The sequence below is a fragment of the Centroberyx affinis genome, unplaced genomic scaffold, assembly GCF_046629955.1.
Source record: "Centroberyx affinis isolate AG114_WGS23_722 - 3 ecotype Tasmania unplaced genomic scaffold, CSIRO-AGI_Caff_v1 ptg000783l_1, whole genome shotgun sequence".
Taxonomy (NCBI): domain Eukaryota; kingdom Metazoa; phylum Chordata; class Actinopteri; order Beryciformes; family Berycidae; genus Centroberyx; species Centroberyx affinis.
The window spans coordinates 58359-82172 of NW_027279391.1; the positions used below are offsets into that span (position 1 = coordinate 58359).

At 39.5% G+C, this 23814-nt stretch overlaps 2 protein-coding genes across 5 annotated transcripts in view; one reads left to right on the forward strand and one right to left on the reverse strand.

The window, feature by feature from the left end:
• Window positions 1–7276, forward strand: part of LOC139644777 (zinc finger C3H1 domain-containing protein-like) — a 32808-nt gene extending 25532 nt beyond the window's left edge. For 3 of the 4 annotated variants that reach the window (XM_071520256.1, XM_071520258.1, XM_071520257.1), the window contains exons 28-35: window positions 210–317; window positions 1051–1155; window positions 1323–1482; window positions 2407–2507; window positions 3828–3929; window positions 4209–4248; window positions 5975–6037; window positions 6213–7276. In XM_071520256.1, coding sequence (XP_071376357.1) covers window positions 210–317; window positions 1051–1155; window positions 1323–1482; window positions 2407–2507; window positions 3828–3929; window positions 4209–4248; window positions 5975–6037; window positions 6213–6350 — 817 coding nt within the window. In that variant the 3' untranslated portion in view covers window positions 6351–7276. The remainder of the gene's footprint in view (window positions 1–209; window positions 318–1050; window positions 1156–1322; window positions 1483–2406; window positions 2508–3827; window positions 3930–4208; window positions 4249–5974; window positions 6038–6212) is intronic. The other variant, XM_071520259.1, reaches the window with a different exon arrangement.
• A 3069-nt stretch (window positions 7277–10345) lies between these two features.
• LOC139644778 (leucine-rich repeat-containing G-protein coupled receptor 5-like) overlaps window positions 10346–23814 on the reverse strand; it is a 28339-nt gene continuing 14870 nt past the window's right edge. Inside the window, exons 6-17 of the mRNA XM_071520260.1 lie at window positions 22926–22997; window positions 19317–19385; window positions 18768–18839; window positions 18373–18444; window positions 17552–17620; window positions 16769–16840; window positions 15191–15256; window positions 14991–15062; window positions 13740–13865; window positions 12829–12929; window positions 12102–12185; window positions 10346–11322 (exon numbers count right to left, since the gene is read on the reverse strand). Of these exons, the coding sequence (XP_071376361.1) occupies window positions 10346–11322; window positions 12102–12185; window positions 12829–12929; window positions 13740–13865; window positions 14991–15062; window positions 15191–15256; window positions 16769–16840; window positions 17552–17620; window positions 18373–18444; window positions 18768–18839; window positions 19317–19385; window positions 22926–22997 (1852 nt within the window). The remainder of the gene's footprint in view (window positions 11323–12101; window positions 12186–12828; window positions 12930–13739; window positions 13866–14990; window positions 15063–15190; window positions 15257–16768; window positions 16841–17551; window positions 17621–18372; window positions 18445–18767; window positions 18840–19316; window positions 19386–22925; window positions 22998–23814) is intronic.

The window sequence follows — 23814 nt, forward strand, 5'->3', positions numbered from 1 at the left end:
TTGCTGGTAAAATACTGAAAGTACCAAGGGAATTTTTGTAGCCATCAGCCACTGTGGCCTATGGACAGAAAAAGGCAATTTCCTGCCCTGCAACAAAATAAGTATGCAGAATCTCACAAGACAAACGATGTTAAAAGCAGTAGATTGAATAATGGGAAGTGGATGTGGAAGACTTGAACTTTGTTGAGTTGTCTCTGTTTTGTTGGTAGGCACATCCTTGGCATTCCCACTGAGGAGATCCTGCGAGGCCCGATCATCAAAAAGGACCTTGAGGAGCAGCTTACCCATCAGATGCCTTACCTCCATCTGGTCCACTGGTGCGTGTCGCTCTGCTGTTCTGTGTGTCTGTCTGTTGCTCCACAATATGTAACAGAATTTATGCCATTCGTGCCAGATGTGTTTATGTCAAGATCCTTACAGTCAGAAAATCATACTGCAACTTGTAACTTTGTAACATGAGGTTACAACTTTTTAAGCTAGGTCATTTTGCTTTTCAGCACTGGAAAAAATGGTTTGTTGGTGAAAAATGAGATCCTACAGGTTAGAGTTGGCTCAGTTTAAATGTGACGAAAGAAAGTGAAGTCTTTTTCTACAGCAGAGAAACAACAGCCATGCAGCGTGAGTTGTAGGCCACAGACTCTGCACTGAAACATTGGGCCTTGGAAATCCTTGAAAGTTTGTGGATTTGAGAAAAGTAAATTAAGTCCTTAAAATGAATTGATGGGAACTGATTGAAAGCCCTGTGCTTCAGGATTACTACTTGAAAATATACGTAGGTTAAGTGTGTGTTGACACCCCAAGCAACTCGACAGACGAGTCGACAGAAGTAGATGTAAATTGTAGTCTGTTCAGACGCATCATAGCTAGAAAGATTTCTTGATTCAAAGCGTGATTCGGCTTTAAGATGCAGGATGGTTAAAGATCCTGTAACCAGAGGTCCAATTCCTGCAGCCAGTGCATCCTGTAGAAATATCCTTTAACAAGACACTGAACCCCTACCTGGTCACTCAAATTTTAAATGTAATTGTACAAATTGTCATCCTTCCCCAGTCGCTGGCAGTGGCTGCATGGCTCTGCAGAGGAGACGGTGGACGCCTTCGAGAGAGCGCTGGGATCAGCCATGCAGCAGGATGTGCTTCACAAACTCTGGATGGAGTGAGTCTCACAAAACTAAATTCAACAGCTTGAGTGTGTTTTCATATTCAGTATTTATCTACAATCCTTTCATGATTTAGCGATGAATTGTTTTCTATTAACATGCTATATGTGCATCTTGGGGGAAAAATACCTGTTGTTGATGCTCAACGCTGTTTTCTCTCCAGTTATCTCCTGTTCAGCAGCAGTCAGCAGGCCGGCCCGGCTCACAGCCAGTCCCGGCTGTTTTCAGATCTGGTGCAGCGCTGTCTGGGCACCGTCCCGTCCCGGCTGGAGCTTCCCTTCAGCCCGGCGCAGTACTGGAGCTGCTACCGCTTCCATAACAAGGCAAGGAAACTCTGCCTCCGCTTGGCTTCATGCTCCCGTCTGTCAAAATATTCATAGTAGGTTTCAACTGATATGGGCGAGGTGAGTTAATAGCTTTAAATTTGACGATTTTAATACCAAAAAAAAAATGCTTGTTTAGTGTTTCCTCTAGAATTTGTCGGCATTTAGAGCACGGGACACTAAAACTCTCTACCGCACCTATTCAGTAGTAGGGAAACTCTTGGATACATTAGACCTTTAAATGAAAAATAAACTTACAGAAAACATAATTATACAATTAAACAAATAAAATGCGCAAAGACAACAAGATGTCATTGCAGGATTTCTAGACTGTTTTTATGCAGCTGTGGTCAGGGAGGAACCTCCATCATATTAGCACTGAACGACACTGACTGGCCAATATCTGATATTTTATAAAAGCCCAATATTGGCCCGATGTACCAGTCTAACCCTAAATGATAGCAATTATTATAATGATTACTGACTTGTAGAAAGCACTCATTTATATAAATAAATCTATAGTTGAAGACATAAAACAAGAGAGGTTATTTAGGAAAGAAAAAGAAAATAAAAGCAGAGATAATGCAATAAAAGACAAAAATATAAAAATGTCAAAAAGCCATGCCGTGACACATTAGGTAACAGCATGCCTGGACTCACCTACTGCACTGTGTAATTATAATGGTTTGTGTGTGTTAGACCTGTGTATTTTAAATTTTCTTGTGCTTTTAACTTTTATTTATCCAAGAAAGGTTTGAGCACCATGCTGTTTCTCCTGCTTCACATTCATGCAGTTCCACACATTCACACATGGGAGCTGCTCAGTGCACCCGCTGAAGCAGCTGGAGGTTCAGGCACCTCGACAGCAGCGGTTGAGGGAGGGGAGAGCATTACTCATTCACTCGCTCTTCATTGGCTCTTCAGGTGGTGAGTCATTACCTGAGCTGTCTGCCGCAGTCCCAGCATGCCCTTGTCCTGGAGAGACTGCGATACGCCATGCCTAACAACACCGAACTGAGCCTGAGGTACAGAATCTCTTTCCGCCAAGTGAAATTAAAGTGCAGGAATTTCTCTGGGTGACACTGGTGCAGAGACAGAGCGACAGCAGCATACTGACACATTTTATATCAGGTTAAACCTACTGCATGTAGAGCTGCAACGATTAATCGATTAGTTGTCAACTATTAAATTAATCACCAACTATTTTAATAATCGATTAATCGGTTTGAGTAATTTTTTAAGAAAAATAAGTCAAAATTCTCTGATTCCAGCTTCTTAAATGTGAATATTTTCTGGTTTCTTTACTCCTCTATGACAGTAAACTGAATATCTTTGGGTTGTGGACAAAACAAGACATTTGAGGCTTTGGGAAACACTGATCCACATTTTTCACCATTTTCTGACATTTTATAGACCAAACAACTAATCGATTAATCGAGAAAATAATCGAGGGATTAATCGACAATGAAAATAATGTTAGTTGCAGCCCTAACAGCATGCAAATGGGAATAGGTGCTTAGCCGCATACTTGTCACCTTTAGGCTGTGGCAGGCAGGGTTGTTGGCTGTAGCAGCCACTTTTCAGCAGGTAAACAACCATCTTATGGGGCTACTGTGCTCTACATCAATTATAAATTTGATTATAGTGTCATACACCATGCTGGTGCCCAGCCCATACGGGCGTACAAGACACTGTGAAACAACGTTATCAAACAAAAGGTATAATACTGAAAACATAGAATGCATGTTGTCCATCTACAATTCACCCTCAACTTACATTACAAACAATGAATTTCAATATCGTAGTGTCCAATATCTCATTCAGAATTCAAAGTGAATAAGGATTACTTCCTTCCTTCCCACAAATTAGAGATATACACTGTATATTGAGCAGTGTCATGATTTCTAAACAGGCATTTTGACCATCCTCCATCAGAAATAAATCACATTGAATTAGCTTATCGCACAACAAATTTCTCAACTCATTATAGAAAGGGCAATAAAACAAGTGAAGTGAATTTCATTTTCAATCTCATTTAAGCCGCAGAGTGAACATAGTCGCCCTTCCTCTGGAGTGTTACTGTATCGTCCGCTTTCAATAGCAAGGGGTAGTGCACCTGATCTGTGCACATAATGATCTTTTTTACCTTTCGTTAGATTGTGACAAATTCATTTTTCTGGTAGAATAATGAAGTTTGCAGTCCTCTACCTATAGTAGCCAGTGAATAAAAACAGTTAGTTTCCTACTGCCTGTGTCCCAGGGAAGTCGGTAGTGCTGTGAGTGCAGTTTGTTGGTGTGCAGGTTTGTGATGTGCACTCGGTCAGTGTTGCTGTGTCGCCGTACAGGTTGCTGCACCAAGAGTGGCAGGACGGAAACATTGAACATCTGAAATTCCAGGCCAGGATGTTGAGCAGTAGCGCTCCAAAGTGTTTGGCAAACTGGAAAATGTAAGTCCAACAGAAACATAAAAAAAAGAAAAACCTTGCTATGATTGTTTTATCAATTTGCACATAATCGGTACAAGATGAAACATTTTACAGATTGTGCGGGTGAAATGTACAAAAAAAAAAGGGCTTAAAAAACATCTCTCCTCAAAATAAAGAAAAAAAAAATCATCACATGCTGTTGGTCAGGTTGTGTTCCTGCTAGCTAACGCTGTGTTAAAGATCTCTGGGAGTTTTGCTGAAGCGAAGCTGACGGCTTGTTTCTGCTGTGTTTCCCGGCAGAGCAATAGCTGTGGAGAGGGAGCTAAAGGAGCAATCTGAGGTGAGTTAGAGGCTGAGGGGATCTGAGGGGCGTCGGGGTGGAAGGTCAGTGTAGCTGAGATGGTTTACCTCAACACAGTGATAGGCACTGATTAATGCAGAAATGGACGAGTTGACACTGTCTTGATAACCTGGTTCCAGACCCCTGAATCGCGTCCCGCCCACTCTTCAGGTTTTGTCGAGAGAGTCTGGCGTTTCCCTTGTCAAGAGCTTCTTCTCGCTCTGAGAAACAATCAAGCCAATTTTGTGGGCGGGACTAAAGTTTGAACCGTTTGTGCAACAGTTTTTCATTGGCGTTTTGGGGAATAGATTTGTTGATAGGCATGGGACGATATGAAAATTTCATGTCACGATTATCCTGGCCAAAATAATTGCGATTCACGATATTATCCTGATAATCATCAAAATATGCTTATAACTCTTAAAATGGCACAAAAACATACTGGAATCACTTTACCTTACATTTTGTTAAGAAACAAATATTTGTATTGCATCATAGGACACATATCTTTTTTTCGTTCCTTAGTTTTGAATCCATAGTATTTCCACACATCAGATTTAACTTTTTTTTGTGGGGGATACAATGGGCAAGCCGAGCCTTCAGCCATGGTGACGAATGACTGGAAAGATGCGGACTCCCCCTTGTGGCAAATGGCAATTCAAAATAAATCGGGAAATCAATAGGACTGTACGTTAGTGAGCTAGACAGCTTTTTCAAGTCACTCGTGAGGATAATCACAATTATCCCGATAATGGAAATTCACAAAGATAAAATTATCTTGAGTGTTTTTGTCGCGATAAAAGATAAAATCTTATATCCTCCCATCCCTATTTGTTGAAATCCCCTTAACCAACAAATTGTCTTTTTGAAGACGATATTTTTTTGTCAAAATCGGCCAACATTCTTGGTGAAGTCGGTCAATCGTTGGCTAACCATGGATGTAGAGGCCAACTGGCTGCAGCATCAGTGTGACTGAAGTAACATCAGAGCGGACAGATACATCAGTCACTAGTGATTGGTTCCACACAGAAAACAGCTGACTAGGAGGCAATCTCAGGCTGAATTATGGAGTGGGAACCAAATGGCCATTCAGTCTGAATATCAGGCTACTATCCTGAGGTTTCCTGTGAAAAATATTAGTCAGCAAGAAGCCCTGATAAAGGCTTTTACTGAAACACCCAATTTGGCCTTCAATAGAAATACATATTGTACTCCTGTTTTTTTTTTGGAGTGCTGCTGTTCCCATAATTTTTTTTTGTGGAAATTTTTTTGTGAGTTACACTTTAGTTCTTGCTAAAGTGCCCATCCAGAAGGATATAAGAAGAGGAAAGGAACGCCATATTTTTCTTTTTTAATTTTTTTGTCTTTTGTCTGTTCAGCACTGTCCCGACTTCTCGTCTGTCAGTGTGTTGTCTGTTACCTACCTGACCCAACTGTTCATAATCATGATCATTTCATTTTGTCGAATCTGATTTCTTCCCCTACAGGCTTTTTGTCACTGTTCACAAAACAAAGTGTAATGTATGGTGGTTTAGAGTTTTTGGGTGTTTGTAGGATGACATGACTAAAACCTCTGACTTCATTCCACAATCTTTCTTTTTTCCTGTCCTTGTCCTCCGCTAAACTGACACACTGCTCCGGCGTTTGGTGTTGTTTTGTTTTGTTTTGTTTATTTTTTTTCCCTCCCCTCCCCCTTTTTTTTGTTTTGTTGTTTTGGTTTTTGTAGGTGCGACTTCTCTATCAGCAAGCCCTCCAAAACCTTCCACTGTGTGCCGCCCTTTGGAAAGATGTAATTTGCCCCCTCAGTTTCTCTTAACACTCATGACATGCAAACACATAACACACATACCAAACAAATTTGACTTTTTGTTTCTGTTGTTGCACCAGACCAGTGTACACGCATGTTCACCTGCTACCCTTCCCCTCCCCTCCCCCTCCTTTCTCTCTCTTTTCCCCCTTTCCAGCGTCTGCTGTTTGAAGCTGCTGAGGGAGGTAAAACAGATAAACTGAGGAAACTTGTTGACAAGTGTCAAGAGGTGGGAGTGAGTCTAAGTGAGCCCGTAAATTTAGGCCCGGGCAGAACGCAGGGAGAGGATCAGTGACGCTCACTACCATTCCTCAGGTCGACCTTCTCTCCAACAAATAATAAAAACCAAAAAAACATCAGATTGGCACTAGATTATTCAATCAGACCAGACTAATCAGACGGCCACTGCCTAGGTAAAGCAGAAAAAAGGGGGTCTGGCTGCATTAGTCGCCTCCCCCCGTCCTGCAGCGCCGCCTTCGCAGGCCAGGAGGCGCCAGGAAGCGAGGAACGCTCACCATGGAGACCAATTAACTCCCTCGAATGTCCAAAACTGTCTGGGCCCGCTTATATCACCTTACATCACGTACGTAAGTATAGACCCTGCTAAGTGACACAGTCTTGCCTTTTTCCCCCTGTATTTAATTTACGTGTTCCCTATTTTGTTTTTCCCGTACTGTCACTTTTCATTTGGATTTTATTTTCCTTTTTTTTTTTTACCCGGGGCTTGGCGTTGGGATGGACCGTGACATCTCACTGTGGTGTTTAATACCTTGTGTGTTTTAAAGGATGTTTTCCCCCTGTAGTGATGCTGCAACAACAACTGTACTTTATGTCTTTCTTTGTCCCGATGTCTCCCGAGGAAAGAGATTGAGACGTTTATTTCACCATTTTGTTTAACTGATCAAAAACAAACTGAAAATTGAAGTCCATGTGGAACATGGCCGCCTGCTAGTATTCTATTTGGCCTTTCCATTGTCCCTTTGTATTTGTGAGACTGCCACAGAGACTGATGAACGCTGTGACTGTCCTCTGCCAGCCGACCAACGGGGAAGGCCCTTTAAACGCATTTCACTAGTAGTCAAGGACGAGACAGTCAGGACCTCGCTAACATGTTCTCATGTGCAATTTTTGTCTTTTTTTGTCAAAATTCTATTATACAATGATTAAAGAGTATTAGCAAGCAGAGGAGAATTAAAGTCCTTCCACTGTTGTTTTTGTATGTTGGATTCAAATGTTTATATTAAATTATTTTCTAAAGAAAGATGAGATTGTTCTGTGTTTTTATTGTGTTGTAAGACTCCTAACATTTATTACAAGATGCAACGTATTGCTGCTGTTGAAGGAAAAACCACAAATCTGCAATTTTGGTGTTTTTACACTCATTAATATGTTGGGTGAGTTTCTGTTTCTCACTCTCAAAGATGTTAATTTTGCAGATGTGTGGTTTTTGCCCAACAGCAATATGCCATTTGCTGTCCTATAATCACCCTACACTTTTACACATTACACTTTTAGCATTGGTGACTCCAGAGGGAATTGAACCTCTAACCCTGGCAGTGTTGGTGCCTTGCTCCATCCAGACAGAAGAGATGGAAGAAGACCAGACCAGTGACAGAAACCAGTTTTGTCATAAAAATCCAATGCCTTTATTGAATACACAAGGATTAAATTATATCTCAACATATGGGCTTCTTGGATCAGAAGATCTTATTGGCATATAAACTGATTTCAGCTGCACTGGCCACACGACACAAAGCAGAAACGTATTTAAATCCTGTGTTGCTGCGATCCTGATGACAGCAGGGGAGCAACAAAGTATTAGAAACTCCTTCATAATATTGACTTGGACTCTTGTGCACAGTCCAGGTCCCAGATACCTCAAGGCTTAAAAATCCTTTAGTCCGTATCCTCCCTTTTAATTTCTGAAGTGGATTTGACAGATGAAATCAACAAGGCGCCTTAAGTCACTCAGTCGGTACATTTCATGGGAGCAGCAAGTGTTGAAGGTCTTTCTAATGGGGAATTTGGTTTTACAGTAAGGCATAAAACATAAGACAGTAAAGAAAGTGTTCAGAAACATAGAAGGCACAATGAACAATAGAGCAGAAAGTTAAGTGATATGGAAGCGGGTGTGATTGGCTGAAGAGTCTAGTCAGTCAGGATTATGGCATGTGGGGTAAATGAGAACTAGTCTGTGTTCCTGTAGCGTGTTTTACACTGCATGTTTCTATGAAGACAATATTTATTATACTACACCAGGTGCTCACAGGTCATGGTATTTCTGGAATATCATGGAAGTGTATTCCAGATGGGGAACGTCAGGGAATTTGACCAATTCTCTCGGGGGAGGTCAGGGAATTTTACAAATGGCTCACTTTACATAAATATACCTGAATGTGCTTTACTAGTTGTTTCACACATTCGTCACATTAGCTGATGTTTTTCAGCCCAACTGGAGTAGAAACCCAGCTGCTCACCACTTTCAGAAAACCATGAAACCAGTAAAATAATGTTTAGGTGATGGAAACGCTCTGATTTACTTATGGAAAGCCATGGATAAGTAATGGAGTTTTACATCAGGGCCACAGTGGGAAGCCTGACTACATCTATCGGACACATATATAAAGGAACAAAAACAATCCCATCCTTTAATCTTTAGTAACCAAAGCCAAAATGTCCACTGATTTGAATTAATCATAACCAGGCCACATATAACATTTACACTTAAGGTATTATTAAGGTAATTCCCTTAACCAGAGTGACTTGTATTAAATACGCAGGTAGGTAGAAATCAACCCTACTGTATTAATTACACTTCTTTTTTTAAACATACATTTTATTGGATGATTCAACAGCTCAGATTTAAGTTACATTTTTTATCTTTGGCAAACTGTAAGGCACATTCAAAATCTAATGTCAGACTCAGGTGGATAATTTACTAATACTGGCAAAACATGACTTAACATTTTCAATATACACATGCCAGAATGATCAGTACACACATCTGAGTTATATATCCTCATATTAGTCACAAACTGGCATCACAGACAAGGGAATGAGTCTCCTCATCTGGACCGCATGAGAAGTAGAGAAAGAAAATGAGAACAAAATGTCAACATAAAACATTAATTAGGCTACATTTACATACATACATACATTTAAACAGGTAGTAGCCTATTCTGATACATTTCCCCGCCCGACAGGATGGGCTACTCTAGTCTATCCTAAACTAGAGGAAAACATAAGTTTGTGTTCCCTAGGAGTTTAGTAAGTTCAGTGTAAAAAAAATTGAAGCGTACAAGTTTGTTTTTAACATTTATTAAAGGTCCCATATGGTGTAAAACAGGACTACCCTTGCCTCTGTGATGATAAAGGAGTTGGATGGTCTATCTAAACATGGTGAAAGTCCAAAACGCACGGTCACCAACTAAATCCACACAATCCATATTAGAAAAGTGAGCCTCTAAACGAGCCGTTTGGACTTCTGTAACTTTGTGGCGTCACAAAGGTTTGCTCATTATCATTTTTGTAAGAAATAATAGACTTAACAAAGTGTTTTTTTTCAAAGCAGTTGAGCGGTTGTCATTGTTTATTACCGGAGAGTTTTCCCTACCTGTAGCTGCCAGGCCGCTGTGTCTTACATTTCACTCTTGAAACGGTTAGCCAATTGGAACAGAGGGATCGTTAATATTAATGAGCCTTAAAGACACGGCGACAGAGACAGCCTGTTCTTGGTAAGGCTCAGAGCGATGCTGGAAAATGAACGTGTAAAAATGGATTGAGAGTGTTTTTGGTGCATGACACCACACACACAGCTTTGAATGGACCTCAAGACATAAAATAAAACACTGGACAGTGTAGAACAGTGGTTCTCAACGTGGGGTCCGGGGACCACCAGGGGTCCCTGAGGGGGTTCCAGGGGGTCCCCAGCAAATTGATGAATTGTTAAACTTCACCATTATTTCATTTACAAGACGTTAACACAAGTAGAGAATGTAGAAGAATGACTGTTTTGATCATAGTTTCTCTGTTATCTCTCAATTTACAATACAGATAGTCATGGAATTCTGGACAAAATCTGACAACAAAAATATTCTCAGATTTGGGTCCGAGAGACAAAATCTCATCAAATGGGGGTCCGTGGCTCTAATGTGGAATAAATTAGGGGTCCTTGATATGAAAAATGTTGAGAATCACTGGTGTAGAATATGGGACCTTTAAAAAGCAAAGCAACCTTTACGACTCGACTTCATTGAGAAGTGTCAAGGCAGCCGTGGAGAGAAAGGCCTCTTACAACGAAACGGAGACTAGAGTTTGCATGGACTTACAGGACAGTTTCTCTGCGTCCTCTGAGCTCTCGGCCAAACGTCCAGTGTCTCGTTCTGTCTTCAGCCTGTACGACGCCTGCTGGAGAAGACGGCGAAGCTCTTCCCTGAAATGCGGACTGAGGAACATGTAGAGCAACGGATCCAGACAGGCGGGGAGGGCCGCGATGAGCAACACCGTGGCTTCGTCGACTTCCGGGCCGGGGAGGGAAGGGAGACGGAGCAGGGAGGAGAAGGAGAGGAGGGTCGCGGATAAGGAAAGCGAAGAGTTTGTGAGGAGGAGGAACGTCGTCAGTCTGGTCGTGGCTCTGTCCTGGACACCCGGCGGCTTTAACGTCACTTTCTCACGGTGACGCCGGCGAAAAGTGTGGGTGACGGTCATGAACAGGTAACAGAAGGCGTTAAACAACACTAGGGCTGCGTTGTAGCCCCAGCACACTGAGCGTCTATGGGAAAAGGACACACAGGGAGAGGAGAGGCTAATCTCACCCGTGATGACAAGAGGCAAGGCGGTGACAGCCAGAGCCAGGGTGCAACAAACTGCCGAGGTGACCTGAACGCCCCCGCGCCTCTTCCACACCTTCAGCCAGTGGAAGTCGTAGCTCATGGAGTTTTCGTGCTCGAAGACGATGGCCATCATGAGGAAGACGCAGGCCTCGGAGGACAGAGCGAAGAGGAAGTCCATGACTCCAGATCCCGGAGCCTCGAAGCAGCCCGCGGTTCGGACGTCCGTCACGTCCAAGGTGGCGCCGGAGAGGCCCGCGAGGAAACGGAGCCAGAAGAGAACGCCTAGGAGACGCCGGGCGGGGGGTTTGGGCGCTGAGGAGAGGAAGACGGAGACCAGGACCAGGGAGTTGAAGGCGATGGAGAGGATGGAGATGGAGCTCACGCTGAACTGAAGCAGCCAGGGAGCGGAGGAGTTCTGGCACAGCCGGGGTGGAGCTGGAGACAGAGACAGACAGAGGTGAGAATCCTGAACACTAGGAAGTTCATTTTGTGAGAAGATACTGTAACATAATGTCCCTGTTGGATCAATAAACTATCACATTTCTAATAAATATGATATACTATCCATATACTATCAACTACATTGAAATGCCTCTTATGGTCTTGAGACATTATGTTGTGGTATATGAAGAGTTTCACTCAAAAATAAGATCCTCCATTTGGAAAATGTGACATCTGCTATGACAAAATGATTGCTGGTATGACATTAAAACTCACTATTGAATAACTACTGAATATTATTGAAGTTACTGGCTATCTATCTTCAGCCTTTTCCTGATCAAACAGTAACATTTTAGAGGATTTAACTGTTTATTATTTTTCAATATTGGGCAATGAACAACACTCAATATTTTTTCCAGATTACATATAGCTATAGACATATTGCAGATTACCCTGTATGTATGTTGTTGTTGTTTTTTTAACTAATGTTGATCAACGCTTCCATCTCACATTGTCAATGTAACATTACAAAAAAGATACAAAGATATTACCTGAAATTCATCATTCAATATCTCTCTAAGATATAGAGGATGCAGTTGTAAAAGTGATATAGTTTTGTCAACCAAAGACTTAAGCTACCTACTATCCTTTAAAAAGAATTAACTGGTTTTAACTTTGTCCTATCAATCATTTTGTAATAGTAAGTGTCACTTCTTTCAGATGGTGGATATCTCATTTTGGAACAAACCTCTTTATCGTCTCTGCAGACTCACCTGGTGTTGGGGAACAGCGGACAGCAGGCTGCGGTCTCGTCTCAACACTAAACTCCATGGTCAAGTCCTCTGGATCATGGTTCTCTATGAAAAGATAGCAGAGTAATCATTTTAAAGTTAAAGAAAAATCAACCAGAGTTATTTGGTGATGAAGTGTTGTAATTTACTTTTTTGGTGAACCCACTTTCCCTCAACCTGCCTCGTCTACTTCTACTTCAGTTAGTGATTTCCTACATTTCCCAGAATGCCTGCATTGTATTTCACAAACTATCAACAACAGATCCACAAAGCTGCAAACTGTCTACAATGCATTCTGGTCTCTCTCCTGCTCCTGTGGGTGGAGAAATTGGTCTCTCTCCTCTTCTACGATGGATTTCTCCCTGTATGATTGTTGAACGTTTCTTGGTGCAAAATGGCGGCTCTAGAAAGAAGCCCTCGCTCTTTGATTCTGAGGGACTGACACCAAAACCTGACGTTTACCGCTGAGGTTTTAGATCACTGAATAATTTTGTAGCTGCTGGAAATATCTCGATATGATGACATATCATGTTGTCTACATTTAGCCAGTTATCTGTGGGAATAAGAGAAATACAAGTCATTTCCAGGTGGTCAAATTGCACTCCTTTACTTTTTGAAAAGCATGCTCTCCCACCATAAGTGCTTACAGGTTCATGTTTCTGAATCAGAGTGCATATTATTATAATGAGAAAAGTCAGACTCTTCTTACTGATGTTGTCCACACTGTCGGGGTTCCAGGTGTAGAGGCTCTTTGACCTGACACAGTGAAGAAACACACAGCACTGGAAGGCAAACGGCATCTCTGCCACCCTGGGAACAAACACATGAAGTCATTACAATGCAGAAATATCGCTGAAAAACCACATAACAGCAATTATGGTGTTTTAACTCTAGTTATTTTATTTGAAAGTTTACATGGTCATTTATGTGCTGAGTGAGTTTCATCACCCTTGGGCCCTTGAAACTTGAAACTGAAAAATAAAAATAAATACAATTTCAAGGATATACATGGGTATATGGTGTTGAAAAAATACATGGGTGTCAATGAGAAAATAGATAATAACAATTATAATATATTCTTGCAGATACTTGACTTTCTTCTGACAGCATCAGTGCAATCAATAATATTGTAGCACCTTGCTAATTCACCCAAGTTCAAACAGATATGTCAAATGTTCAAATAGATAACCACAATACAAAACTGATTAAAAATTAGAAACTTGCATGGAAATGTGTTTAAATGCGTGAACCAACAGGGAAATTCCAACAATTTGCAGAAGAGTACTACAAGAGAGTACTTTCACAATGATGCATAATTTCTTTTTTGACCCACCAAGCTTATCAATCAGATCTGAAGTCTGAGCTTTTACTGTAATACATTAAAGTACTATCAGTAGATCTTATGCTGTCAGTAAATTTGCATTTTTTTAATACATTAATATTGTATTTAACCCTTTTTGTGATACTGTGACTGCTGCTGGTCCTTTGTTCCTGAGGGGCTTGAACTCACATCCTTCAGACAGTTAACTGAAGACAGTCTCTTTTCACTGTGCCACCCTGCTGCCTTGATCCAGAGCCAGATCCATCTACAGGACACACCGGGGCTGTGAGCACCGTTACCTGAGTCTGGGCAGCTGGTGGAGGGGCAGGGCGGCTCTCAGCTGCAGGTTCCCAGCCAGCTTCAGATGGGTGAGGCTCTGCAGACCGTCCAGGGAGACGGAGGAGAGCCGGTTGGAGGTGAGGTCACTGAGGGAGAGAAAAGTTAATATCAGCTGCATTCTGCTTTTCAAAGCACAAAGTTACTAATGTTGAATTATAGACAAAAAACCACAGATTGGAGTTGTAGCTATGCAAACATTTCTCAGAGGCAGAGCTGCTCTGGAGGCAGAAATAATCTGATTGGTTGAGTTAAACCTCAGTGGGCGGAGCCAACTAACAGAGACTTAAACCTAGTGAAAAATGAGGTAAGAGAGGAGGAAGCTATTATTATTATTATTATTATAATTATTATTTATTTATTTATTTATTTTTTCTCTTCTCTCCCATACACACACAATCATACACATAAACATGTGTTCTATAACAGATCTTCCCTAAAACACTAATTTAAATCGCAGTAACTGCATGATGTTATTATCATTCTAATTATTATGACTATTTAATCCTTGTTTGTTTTATTTTATTTTATTTTGTTTCATTTTATATATGTACCATGTCAAGTGCTGTACGTCACCCTGTTGTTGTTTATTCATTGTCTGCCCTTGTGTATTTTATCCCCGTTTCAATCATTGTTGTATCTGTAAAGTCACTACTGTTTTGTTTTTGCACCAATAAAAAAGAAAAAAAAGAAAATTCCTATTAAGAGATGGGAATCAGACTTCCATGTAATTGCAACACATGTCATCACTATAAAGGGCCGTGTCTATGAAAGAAAAACAAAAACAAACAAACAAACGAAGCACTCATGATAGCGGGTATCGAATTTGCGAAGTTTTGAACATTAAATTACAAATAAATTGTTCAAAGTGATACCTTTGCATGGGTTTCCTGTGAAAATTAAAAAAAAAAAAAAAAAGAGGAGGAAGCTAATATTATGAAGCCTATTGCTACAAACTTAAAAAATTGAATCTATCCATTACTATCTAGGTAAGCTATTTAGCTAGCTGCTGACCTTCAACATCATGAATGCCATGGTCCTGAAAGAAGTCTTTGCTGTTTATATTTATATTGACCAGAGTTCCTTCTTTGCCATTCAAGTTCGCCAGTAAGCTAACTTGTACTTTAAAGCTGTGGATCTTTGGCTCCGCCCACTGAGGTTTAACTCAACCAATCAGATTGTTTTTCTGCCGCCAGAGCAGCAGGGAGACTCACAGTGATCTGAGTTCCTTCATGTGCCGGAAGGTTTCTGGACGGACCTGATGTATGGAGTTATGACGCAGATCTCTGGAAAGACAAAACAAGTTTCATCTGGCTCAGTCAAGAGTAGAGTGAAGACAGTAAAAAATAACTATAACATAGACTATAACATGCAAAAGTGAAAACAACCTAATCTAATACAGCTGATCACTTACATGTTTTGCAGCTTTCTGCAGCCGCTGAAGCTGGGCAGACTCTGGATCAGGTTATGTGACAGATCCCTACAGACAGAAAACAGGTTACATGGTGTGTTTGGGTTAGATGATTATGAAATACTTCAAAAAAGGTGGATTCTATATAAGAAAATTTCAAGTATACTTTTGTGTTCTTTTAGGACTCTGTATACAATCAAAGTGTGCCGTATGGATGTGTCTTGTAAGCCCATATGGAGTTGGATGATGTGAGTAAAAAATATTATAAATCTCATGGTCCTTTGACAGAAGAAAATTCATCCACTCATGCCAGCAAATAGCTTGTATCCTCATTAATGTCATTAAGATTTAGATTTAGTTTCTTGCATGAGAATATCCAATTTATAACAGTCCATAGTCCCATCACACCATTGGGAATGAACGAGGAGCTGGATCTCAGGGTTTTCCTGTGAAATGTCCTGTGATACAAATCCAACCTACTGTCAAATCCCTAAATAGATTTTTTATAATTGACCTGCATGTTTTATATATATAAAAAGTTTTTTCTACCATGGTATAAACTATTTTACATAGAGATGGACTTCTTTCGCCTTTTGTTGTTTTGTTTTGGTGTTTTTTCTTTCTGTTTCCCGTTTTTGGGGTGGGCATGTCCTCCTGAAAATGTGTTTTGGTATATATATATATATTTTGTATATTTGTACATGGATGAATTTGAAGTTATAGGACCCCATGGGGCATTTGTATACTGTAGACTTGGGCTATGTCTTATATATATATACACCACTTACCTGGAAAAAATTTTTTTGCTTGTTAGTAATATCAAAAGGATTTTGAATGTGTATGATTATCGATATTGTATGTTTTGACAGTTGAGGGAATCTTGAACGAGTGAGCTGTTGTGTGGGATCATGGACACACCTCCAACACAGCTGTGGACTATTATGCAATCATGGGCTGTATTTAAGCACTATGTCACTTTATGATTGATATGTCTTGAGAAAGCTCTTTGTGACCGAAACGTCGACTATTTTTAATAAATCAATGCAGAGGTGATAAGTGTGTGCGGGAATTGACTTTTTTCTTTGGAATTGGATCTTCGGGGTAATTGATTCCACACAAGAGACAAAGCAAGTGGTGTGTGTGTGTTGCCTTCTACTCATCTTGGACAAATATCCCCATACACAGGAATAAGCAGAATATTCCAAATGAAAAGGATCTTTCATAGTCTGCAAAAGCCAACAATAAACAGTAGAATGTGTCTACATATCCTGGTTAATTTTTGGCATATCCCACATATCATATTTGGGTTTCTCATAATTGGGACACAAGCTTGAGTCTGGGTTATTGCAGATGGGACAGCTAAATCTCCTGAATGACATCGGCATATTTATGTGTATATAGATTCAGAGAGGCGGCCTGGTGACTTAGCAGACTGTTCCATCACAGAAAGGTCACAGGTTCTGACTGAGTGTCCTTGAGCAAGATGCTGAACCCCCAGTCTGCTCACTCGAGTTGCTGTGGATAACAGCTAAGTGTATAAAATTAAATGAAATGAGAATGAGATGTGAGTGTAAACTTAACAGCTTGTGCAGGTTGGGCAGCTGCTGACAGACGGAGCTGGGGATGAAGGAGATGTGGGTCGCTGTGATGGAGCTGAGAGGTGAGAAAACACAGTTAGTCAGATCAACTCATGCCATCTGTATGTGCCGTTGGTCAAGGATGGAAGTAACTAATTACATTTACTCACATTACTGTAATTCAGTATCTTTTCTGTGTACTTCATGGAATATTTTTTAAAGTCAGTAATTTTACTTTTAAGTACATTTTCACTGAAGTATTACACTTCACTACATTTTAAATAGCATCCATTACAGAGGACAGATTTTGTAGATTATCCGTATGCAACAAGAAGCAGAAATTGGCCAATTGTGGAGCCATTCACATGCAGTGAACAGTCAGTCAGCAAAGAAGAAAAGAGTAATCTGGCTTTACTTTGTTTTTGCACTTTATTGTGCAATTTCTAAATTGTCCAATTAAAAGAATCTAGTTTGAACGCTGTCTTCTCTCTTTTTAGAATCACATGGAAAAGATCACAGCTAACAATGTTCTCTTTTCTAAAGAGGAACTCAGGAACTTTTACTCTGAGGACATTTTCAATGAGACACTTTTACTTAAGCAGATTTTTACACCGGCGCTTTTGTCAGCAAAGTAACGATACTTCTGCTTGAGTAGGACATTCTAGTACTCTTTCCACCACTGCTAATGTTACTATGAAGTGCTTTGGATGAATCTTTTCACCAAGCGGTCTGGTACATATCCGCAGGACAGAGATGAGCGGGTTTGGTTTGGTGACTGCAGACTCACAGTGTTTCCAGTCTGTTTGTGCCGCTCAGGTCCGGGAACGCCGTGATGCTGCTGGTTCCACTCAGGGAGCTGACAGGGGAACGGGAGCGACAAATACAATCGAAATACAGTTTTTTTTGTAATACACAGTTTTTCAAAAGTAGGTATATATTTTTATATACATGATTAAAATTCACTGTATTATTAAGCATTTTCCAGTTTTCCAGTTTCACCTGTTATTTACATTATTGATTAATTCAACATTATTGAATGCTGAATTATTTTGTTAAAATGCCTAAATAACTTAGGAATGCTGGACGAGCCAAAGAGACCCACAGGGCTTATTTCCGAGAAAGAAAAAAGAGAAATAATCAAAGTAAATGCAGTCTAAAAAATGTACATCTATAACTTGTGATTGGTTTGATTCCAAAATAGCATCTATCCATTTTAAAATAAAACCCACATTACTTCAAACTCCAAATTAAAAAAAATATGGATGTTTCCATGTTCAAAAATGTAGCTATAGGAAAAGATAATAAATGGTGAATAAATTAAGTGGCTTTCCATATTGAGTTTTATTTTCATGCCAGTGATCACTTTGCCAGAGTAGATGTCACTTTTACCAAATGCTGGACTTGTTTCTTTTTTTAAAAACTCTTCACATACAAGATAATTTCACAAGACCATCCGAAGAGGCTTTGCAGTGTGGTAAAATAATATGTAGAGATTATTTTTAGTGAGATACTTTAGTGGGGAAATTCTCTTTTCTCTTGCCTCTCCATATTGGTATATAATATATCTATATATTTATATCTATATGATGAGGACTGCCGGTGCCTTACAGAGTGCGGAGCTCAGCCAGCTGCTGGAAGGCCGACCCCCCCACAGTCTGAACTGGATTGTTCTGGATGTTTCTGTTGGACAAAAATCACAGCTTAACAAAAACCTGTTAAACACATTAAAGTGGTTATCTGCAAGATCCTTGCTTTTTAGACAGTGGTGATGTTTCTATTGCAATTTTAGCATTTTTCTTACTTAATTTTAAAATGTACATGGTCATTTATGTAAGTGATTTTTTGGATCTGTTAAAATTGAATAATTTCAAAAATACATGGCCCTCAATGAGGAAATAAGCATTGAAAAACAGTATATATTATACATTATAGGCGATGTGGTTATTGAAAAGTAATCCAGCTAATCATGATTAGTGATCAAAACTGAGCTTGAAGGTACCCACATTGTCTCCAGGGAAGGGTTTCCGATGAAGGAGTATTCTGGGATAGCTTTAATGTTGTTGCTGTGGAGGTTCCTGTGGGTGAACATCCAGGACTTAGTCAAACCGTTTTAAATTGAAAGTGTTGTGTGGCTCTAGAGACGCCTCTAGAGATGACTGCTGTCATGTGAAAACCTCATAACACTTCTGGTGATTGTCATGTTTTAACTTGAGTTGAAAGTTTACGTGGTTCCTCCACTGGTGGAGAAAATGAGTTCATGAAAGCCTTTCAAAACCCATTCGATAAATTGGATAAATGATTTCTTGTGAAAGCTTGTGAAATAAAAGATTGGAGATAAAAGATTTCCCCTGACAGCGATGTACAGCATCTATTAGGGTCTGTTTTTCATTGGTTGATGATAAAGATTTTTTTCTCATTTTTTCATTCAGGAAAGGATCTACCTGTATGAACCTTTTTCAGAAAATAAAACTGAAAAATCGAAATCATAAATAACATTTTTGATTTTTTTTTGTGTGTGTGTGTGTGTGTGTGTGTGTGTGAATGTGACTCACAGCTCCTTCAGGCTGATCAGGGATCTGATGGCAGCAGGAAAACTGTCCAGTCTGTTGGAGCTCAGATCTCTGGAGAGAGGACATGAACACTGATGATATGAATACTAATCATTATAATACTAATATACTAATGCTAATATCACAATTACTACTACGACTAGTACCACTACTACTACTATTACTACTGCCACTAATACTACGACTACTACTACTACTACTACTATTACTGTTGCTACTGCGGCTGCTTCTACTGGTATTACTATTACTTATACTACTAATAATAATAACAGTGCTTCATAGATAATGAAACAATAATAAAGTTAATAAGATAGACAACATAAGTGTCAGACATGAATTAAAAACATGGTTACAAAAGAAGAAACATGCAAAAACATCAAAAAAAGAAGAGGTAAAACCAGTCTGTAAAAATGTCTATTAAAGTGATTTAAAGGATGCAGTGATGTTCACAGCCTGAGCAGAGCGCTGCCTGGAGCTGCAGGCCTGGTCAGCTGTGGTTCAGCCTAGACTTAAGAATAACAAGGAGAGGTTTAAAGATCTGAGATGAGGCGAGGAGCCTTAAAAAATGATCAGTATTATTTTAAAATCAAGCTCAAAATTAACAGGCAGCCAGAGTAGATGCTAAACGAGGGATAATACAGTCACATCATATGGAGAGCGTTAAGTGTTCATCAGTTCCTCAGCAGAATTCTGCCTAACGTTGTGCAGAAAGACGGATTTGATTCGACTTGACATGGTTACCTTAGTCCATGGTTGACAAAATAACACTTTTACAGATCGGATCCTATAATTTAGACATTTTGACTGTTGAACTTAAAGTCAGAATTTTCTTTCCATGACGGATATATAGCTTTTCATAATAAACTCTTCAAATGAACATTCAGGGATTTAAAAGGCTCTCTTGATGTCCTACTTTCTTATACGCCTGTTCAAATCAACAATTTTATAACACACCAACATCAAAGCGACACATTCTGTATTGTTTTCAGCATGATCGGCTTGTTAGACCATTTAACACAGGCTGATCATTTTTTCAGCACAACAATGTGTAAAAAAAAAAAAAAAAAACACCACAAAATGTGTTGCCTTTTTTGTTGCTAAAAGCATCCTAAAATGCTCACAAAATAGACAAATGTGTAAAATTCAGGCGTGATTTACTGAAATCATGTAAAAAGCAACAAACATAAAGGGGAAAAAGATTTTACTGTAATGTAAAATCAAACAAGAACTTTGTATCTTTTGATTTGATCTTTTGGTTTGACGTCTGCTGCATCTTTCACATTAATCATTTCATACTCATCGCTCCGTTCAACCCATAGACTGTAAAAAAACATAAGTATACAGGTGATCATCAAAGTGCTTCACAGCTAAAATTCTAATAAAAATCAACATCTCTTCCTTTTCACATTTGGGAACTATGCTGTAGGTATAATTTCTCCAGAGAGACGTTCTCAAAGTTGAAAGCAAGTACGCAACCAGTTCAATATGTTTGACCAGAAACATATTGAGCCACATGAATTGTGCTGCAAGTGCCAATATCATACCCAAGTGCTTTCACTCTTTTCCAAAGATCCAAAGATAAATGTACTATATTTGGCTTTTGATAATTAGCTCTTCAAATGAACATTGCAAGATTAAAAAAAAAAAAGCCTGATCAAATGAAGGCCTTCCTTTCCTCCCATGTGTATGTCTGCTGAGAAACAAAGAGACCGCAAGCGGATCTATCTTATATAGGTCTACGTAGTAATAGGCCAATCTAGATAAATGCCAGCCAGATGCATTATGCTGTAAAGCTGCCAGACTGAATCTACATATGCAGATCCAGATCCCACCCTGCTGTCTGGGAGCAGGACGGGTCAGCAGCTGCTCCGGGGCGAGTCGACACACATCCATGTTCACTTTCATAAAGAACAAAACAAATATCTCCATAACAACACATACTGACTCAGAAAATATTGTTGATAACATAAATCTTGTTTTTAAAAGCAACACAAATGTGGATCAACCCAAACTAGACACGGATATGTGTTGAAAATGACCCGTCCTTTTTTTCTTTTTTTTCTTTTTTTTTAGAGAGGGATACACACGACTTCCTTAGAGTTCTGCTGTTCAATTTTCTTTTCCTTCACAAAGACAAATCCTTCTGCATCATAACCATTGCTGCCCCCGGTCCAACCCCAACCCCCCCCCTCCACCACCCCCCCCCCTCCTGTGTTATACCCCAGAATAATGAGCGCTGTCTGTCCTGTCTGACGCTCCATGTGCCTGCGGGCTTGTTTGGGTATTGCATCCAAACAGTCAGGAAAACACGTGCATCCTAGATTGAGGGTAATTGTGAGCGGCCTGTGCTGTGACCACACACTGTGATGCTCCAGATGAGGCCGCCCAGCGCCGTTTGAACTGCAGTGGTGGCTCACTTAGGGCTAAACCCAGAGAGCTTTCCTGTAAAGACGAACTCAAAGCGCTCCTGTCATGCATGCCTGCTACGAAGAGCGGCATATACCTGCTCTCTGTTTCTGTTTCTTTTTTTTACCTCCACCAAAGAGCTACAGTATGTTTTCTGCCCTGTCCTGTCCTGTCTGTCTGTTTGTCTGTCTGTTTGTCTGTCTGTCTGTCTGTCTGTCTGTCAGCAGGATTTCTCAAAAACGTATGAACGCATTTCTGTGAAATTTATTGACCAGATCGGCTTTGGGCCTAGGAACAGTTGATTCGATTTTGGTGTTGATCCGGATCTGGGATTTCCACCATTTGATGATGTTAATTAGATGATTCCTGTTTTTTAGCCATAACTGTGAAACTAACAGAGACAGAGGCTTGATGGGTATGTTGACAGGCTCAAGAAATCAATTTAACTTAAAATATTTAAATGATAGGAACGATGCGTTTGGGTGTAACAGCAAATTTGTTTCCAAAATGCTAATTACCATTTTTGGCAAAACAAAATTAAATCAAGTTAATCATTCAGTAGCTCTGAAATCTAGAGGATCTAGTTGGTTAAAATGTGATTATTTTTTTGTCAACCAAGGGCTGAAGTTGCTATCCTACCTGCTATCCTTTAAAAACAGTTTATTTTCAGGTTATGATAGTTGATTATTTTGTAAGAGTAGATTTCTCTTTTATTAAATTGTGGATATCTTATTTTGGAATAACTGTTCTAACAATATTGAAACACACCCAAAAGATGTGAATTTTCACAGGATGAGACTAGAGGAAAATGCTGGAAATGCCCTCTGCTCTCCCTGTAAACAACAAAATGTTAAATACACTGTAAAAATTTCCATCTTAAAAAGTATTTAAATCTCATATTAAAGCTTAAAGACTTATTTTTCTTGAAGCAAGTGAGAGCATCTGCCAGTAGGCTGAGACAATTTCAATATAATTTAGCTTGTGTCAAGAATATTCTCAATATTTTGAAACAGTTGGTGATGAATAAATACCTTCCTAACCCATTTATTAGTTCACCAAGTTGTTCATTATGTTCATTATGTGTGCAGGCAGAACATGGATCATAAACAAAACATCAGTTGTTGTCTTATGATCCTCTTCAGCATCATGTCTACTTGCTGTACTTGAGGTCAAAGGTCAACTCACAGGGTCTCCAGGTTGTGCAGACCGCTGAAACAGCTTTCGCCCAGAGAGTGGATCTGGTTGTCATGGAGATGTCTAGGGTCGGAGAAAAATCAGTATGCTTTACTGGTAGAAGACAAAATGTAACCAGTCAGAGAGAGAGAGAGAGAGAGAGAGAGAGGGGGAGAGAGAGAGAGAGAGAGAGAGAGCGATAGATAGATAGATAGATAGATAGATAGATAGATAGATAGATAGATAGATAGATAGATAGATAATAATAATAAACTTGTATAGCACCTTTCATACAAGAAATGCAGCTCAAAGTGCTTTACAACAAAGAAATTACATGCACCAAGTGCTTCACATAAATAAGATAAGATAAGATAGATAGATAGATAGATAGATAGATAGATAGATAGATAGATAGATAGATAGACAGATAGATAGATAGATAGATAGATAGATAGATAGATAGATAGATAGACAGATAGATAGATAGATAGATAGATAGATAGATAGATAGATAGATAGACAGATAGATAGATAGATAGATAGATAGATAGATAGATAGAGAGTATATGATTCTAACTCCCATTAGTTGCTTTTCATAATATATTTCATAACTATTTCATATTTTGTCTAAGTTTTTGAATTTTTTTAAGAAGTTATCTTTTTTTTAAAAATATATTTTACTATTGATTATTTGTACTGTTGCAATCCTGAATGCTTTGGCAATATTGTTTCTTTATAACATTCATGCCAGTAAAGCAAACTGAATTGAGTTTAATTGAATTGAGAGAAAGAAAGAGAGAAGCCTGTAGGCCAAAGAGTGAAAAGAAACATCCAGCCTTTTGCACACAGTATAAACTAGTATACTGTATACTGTTACAGCTGCACTAGGCCAGATTTTGAT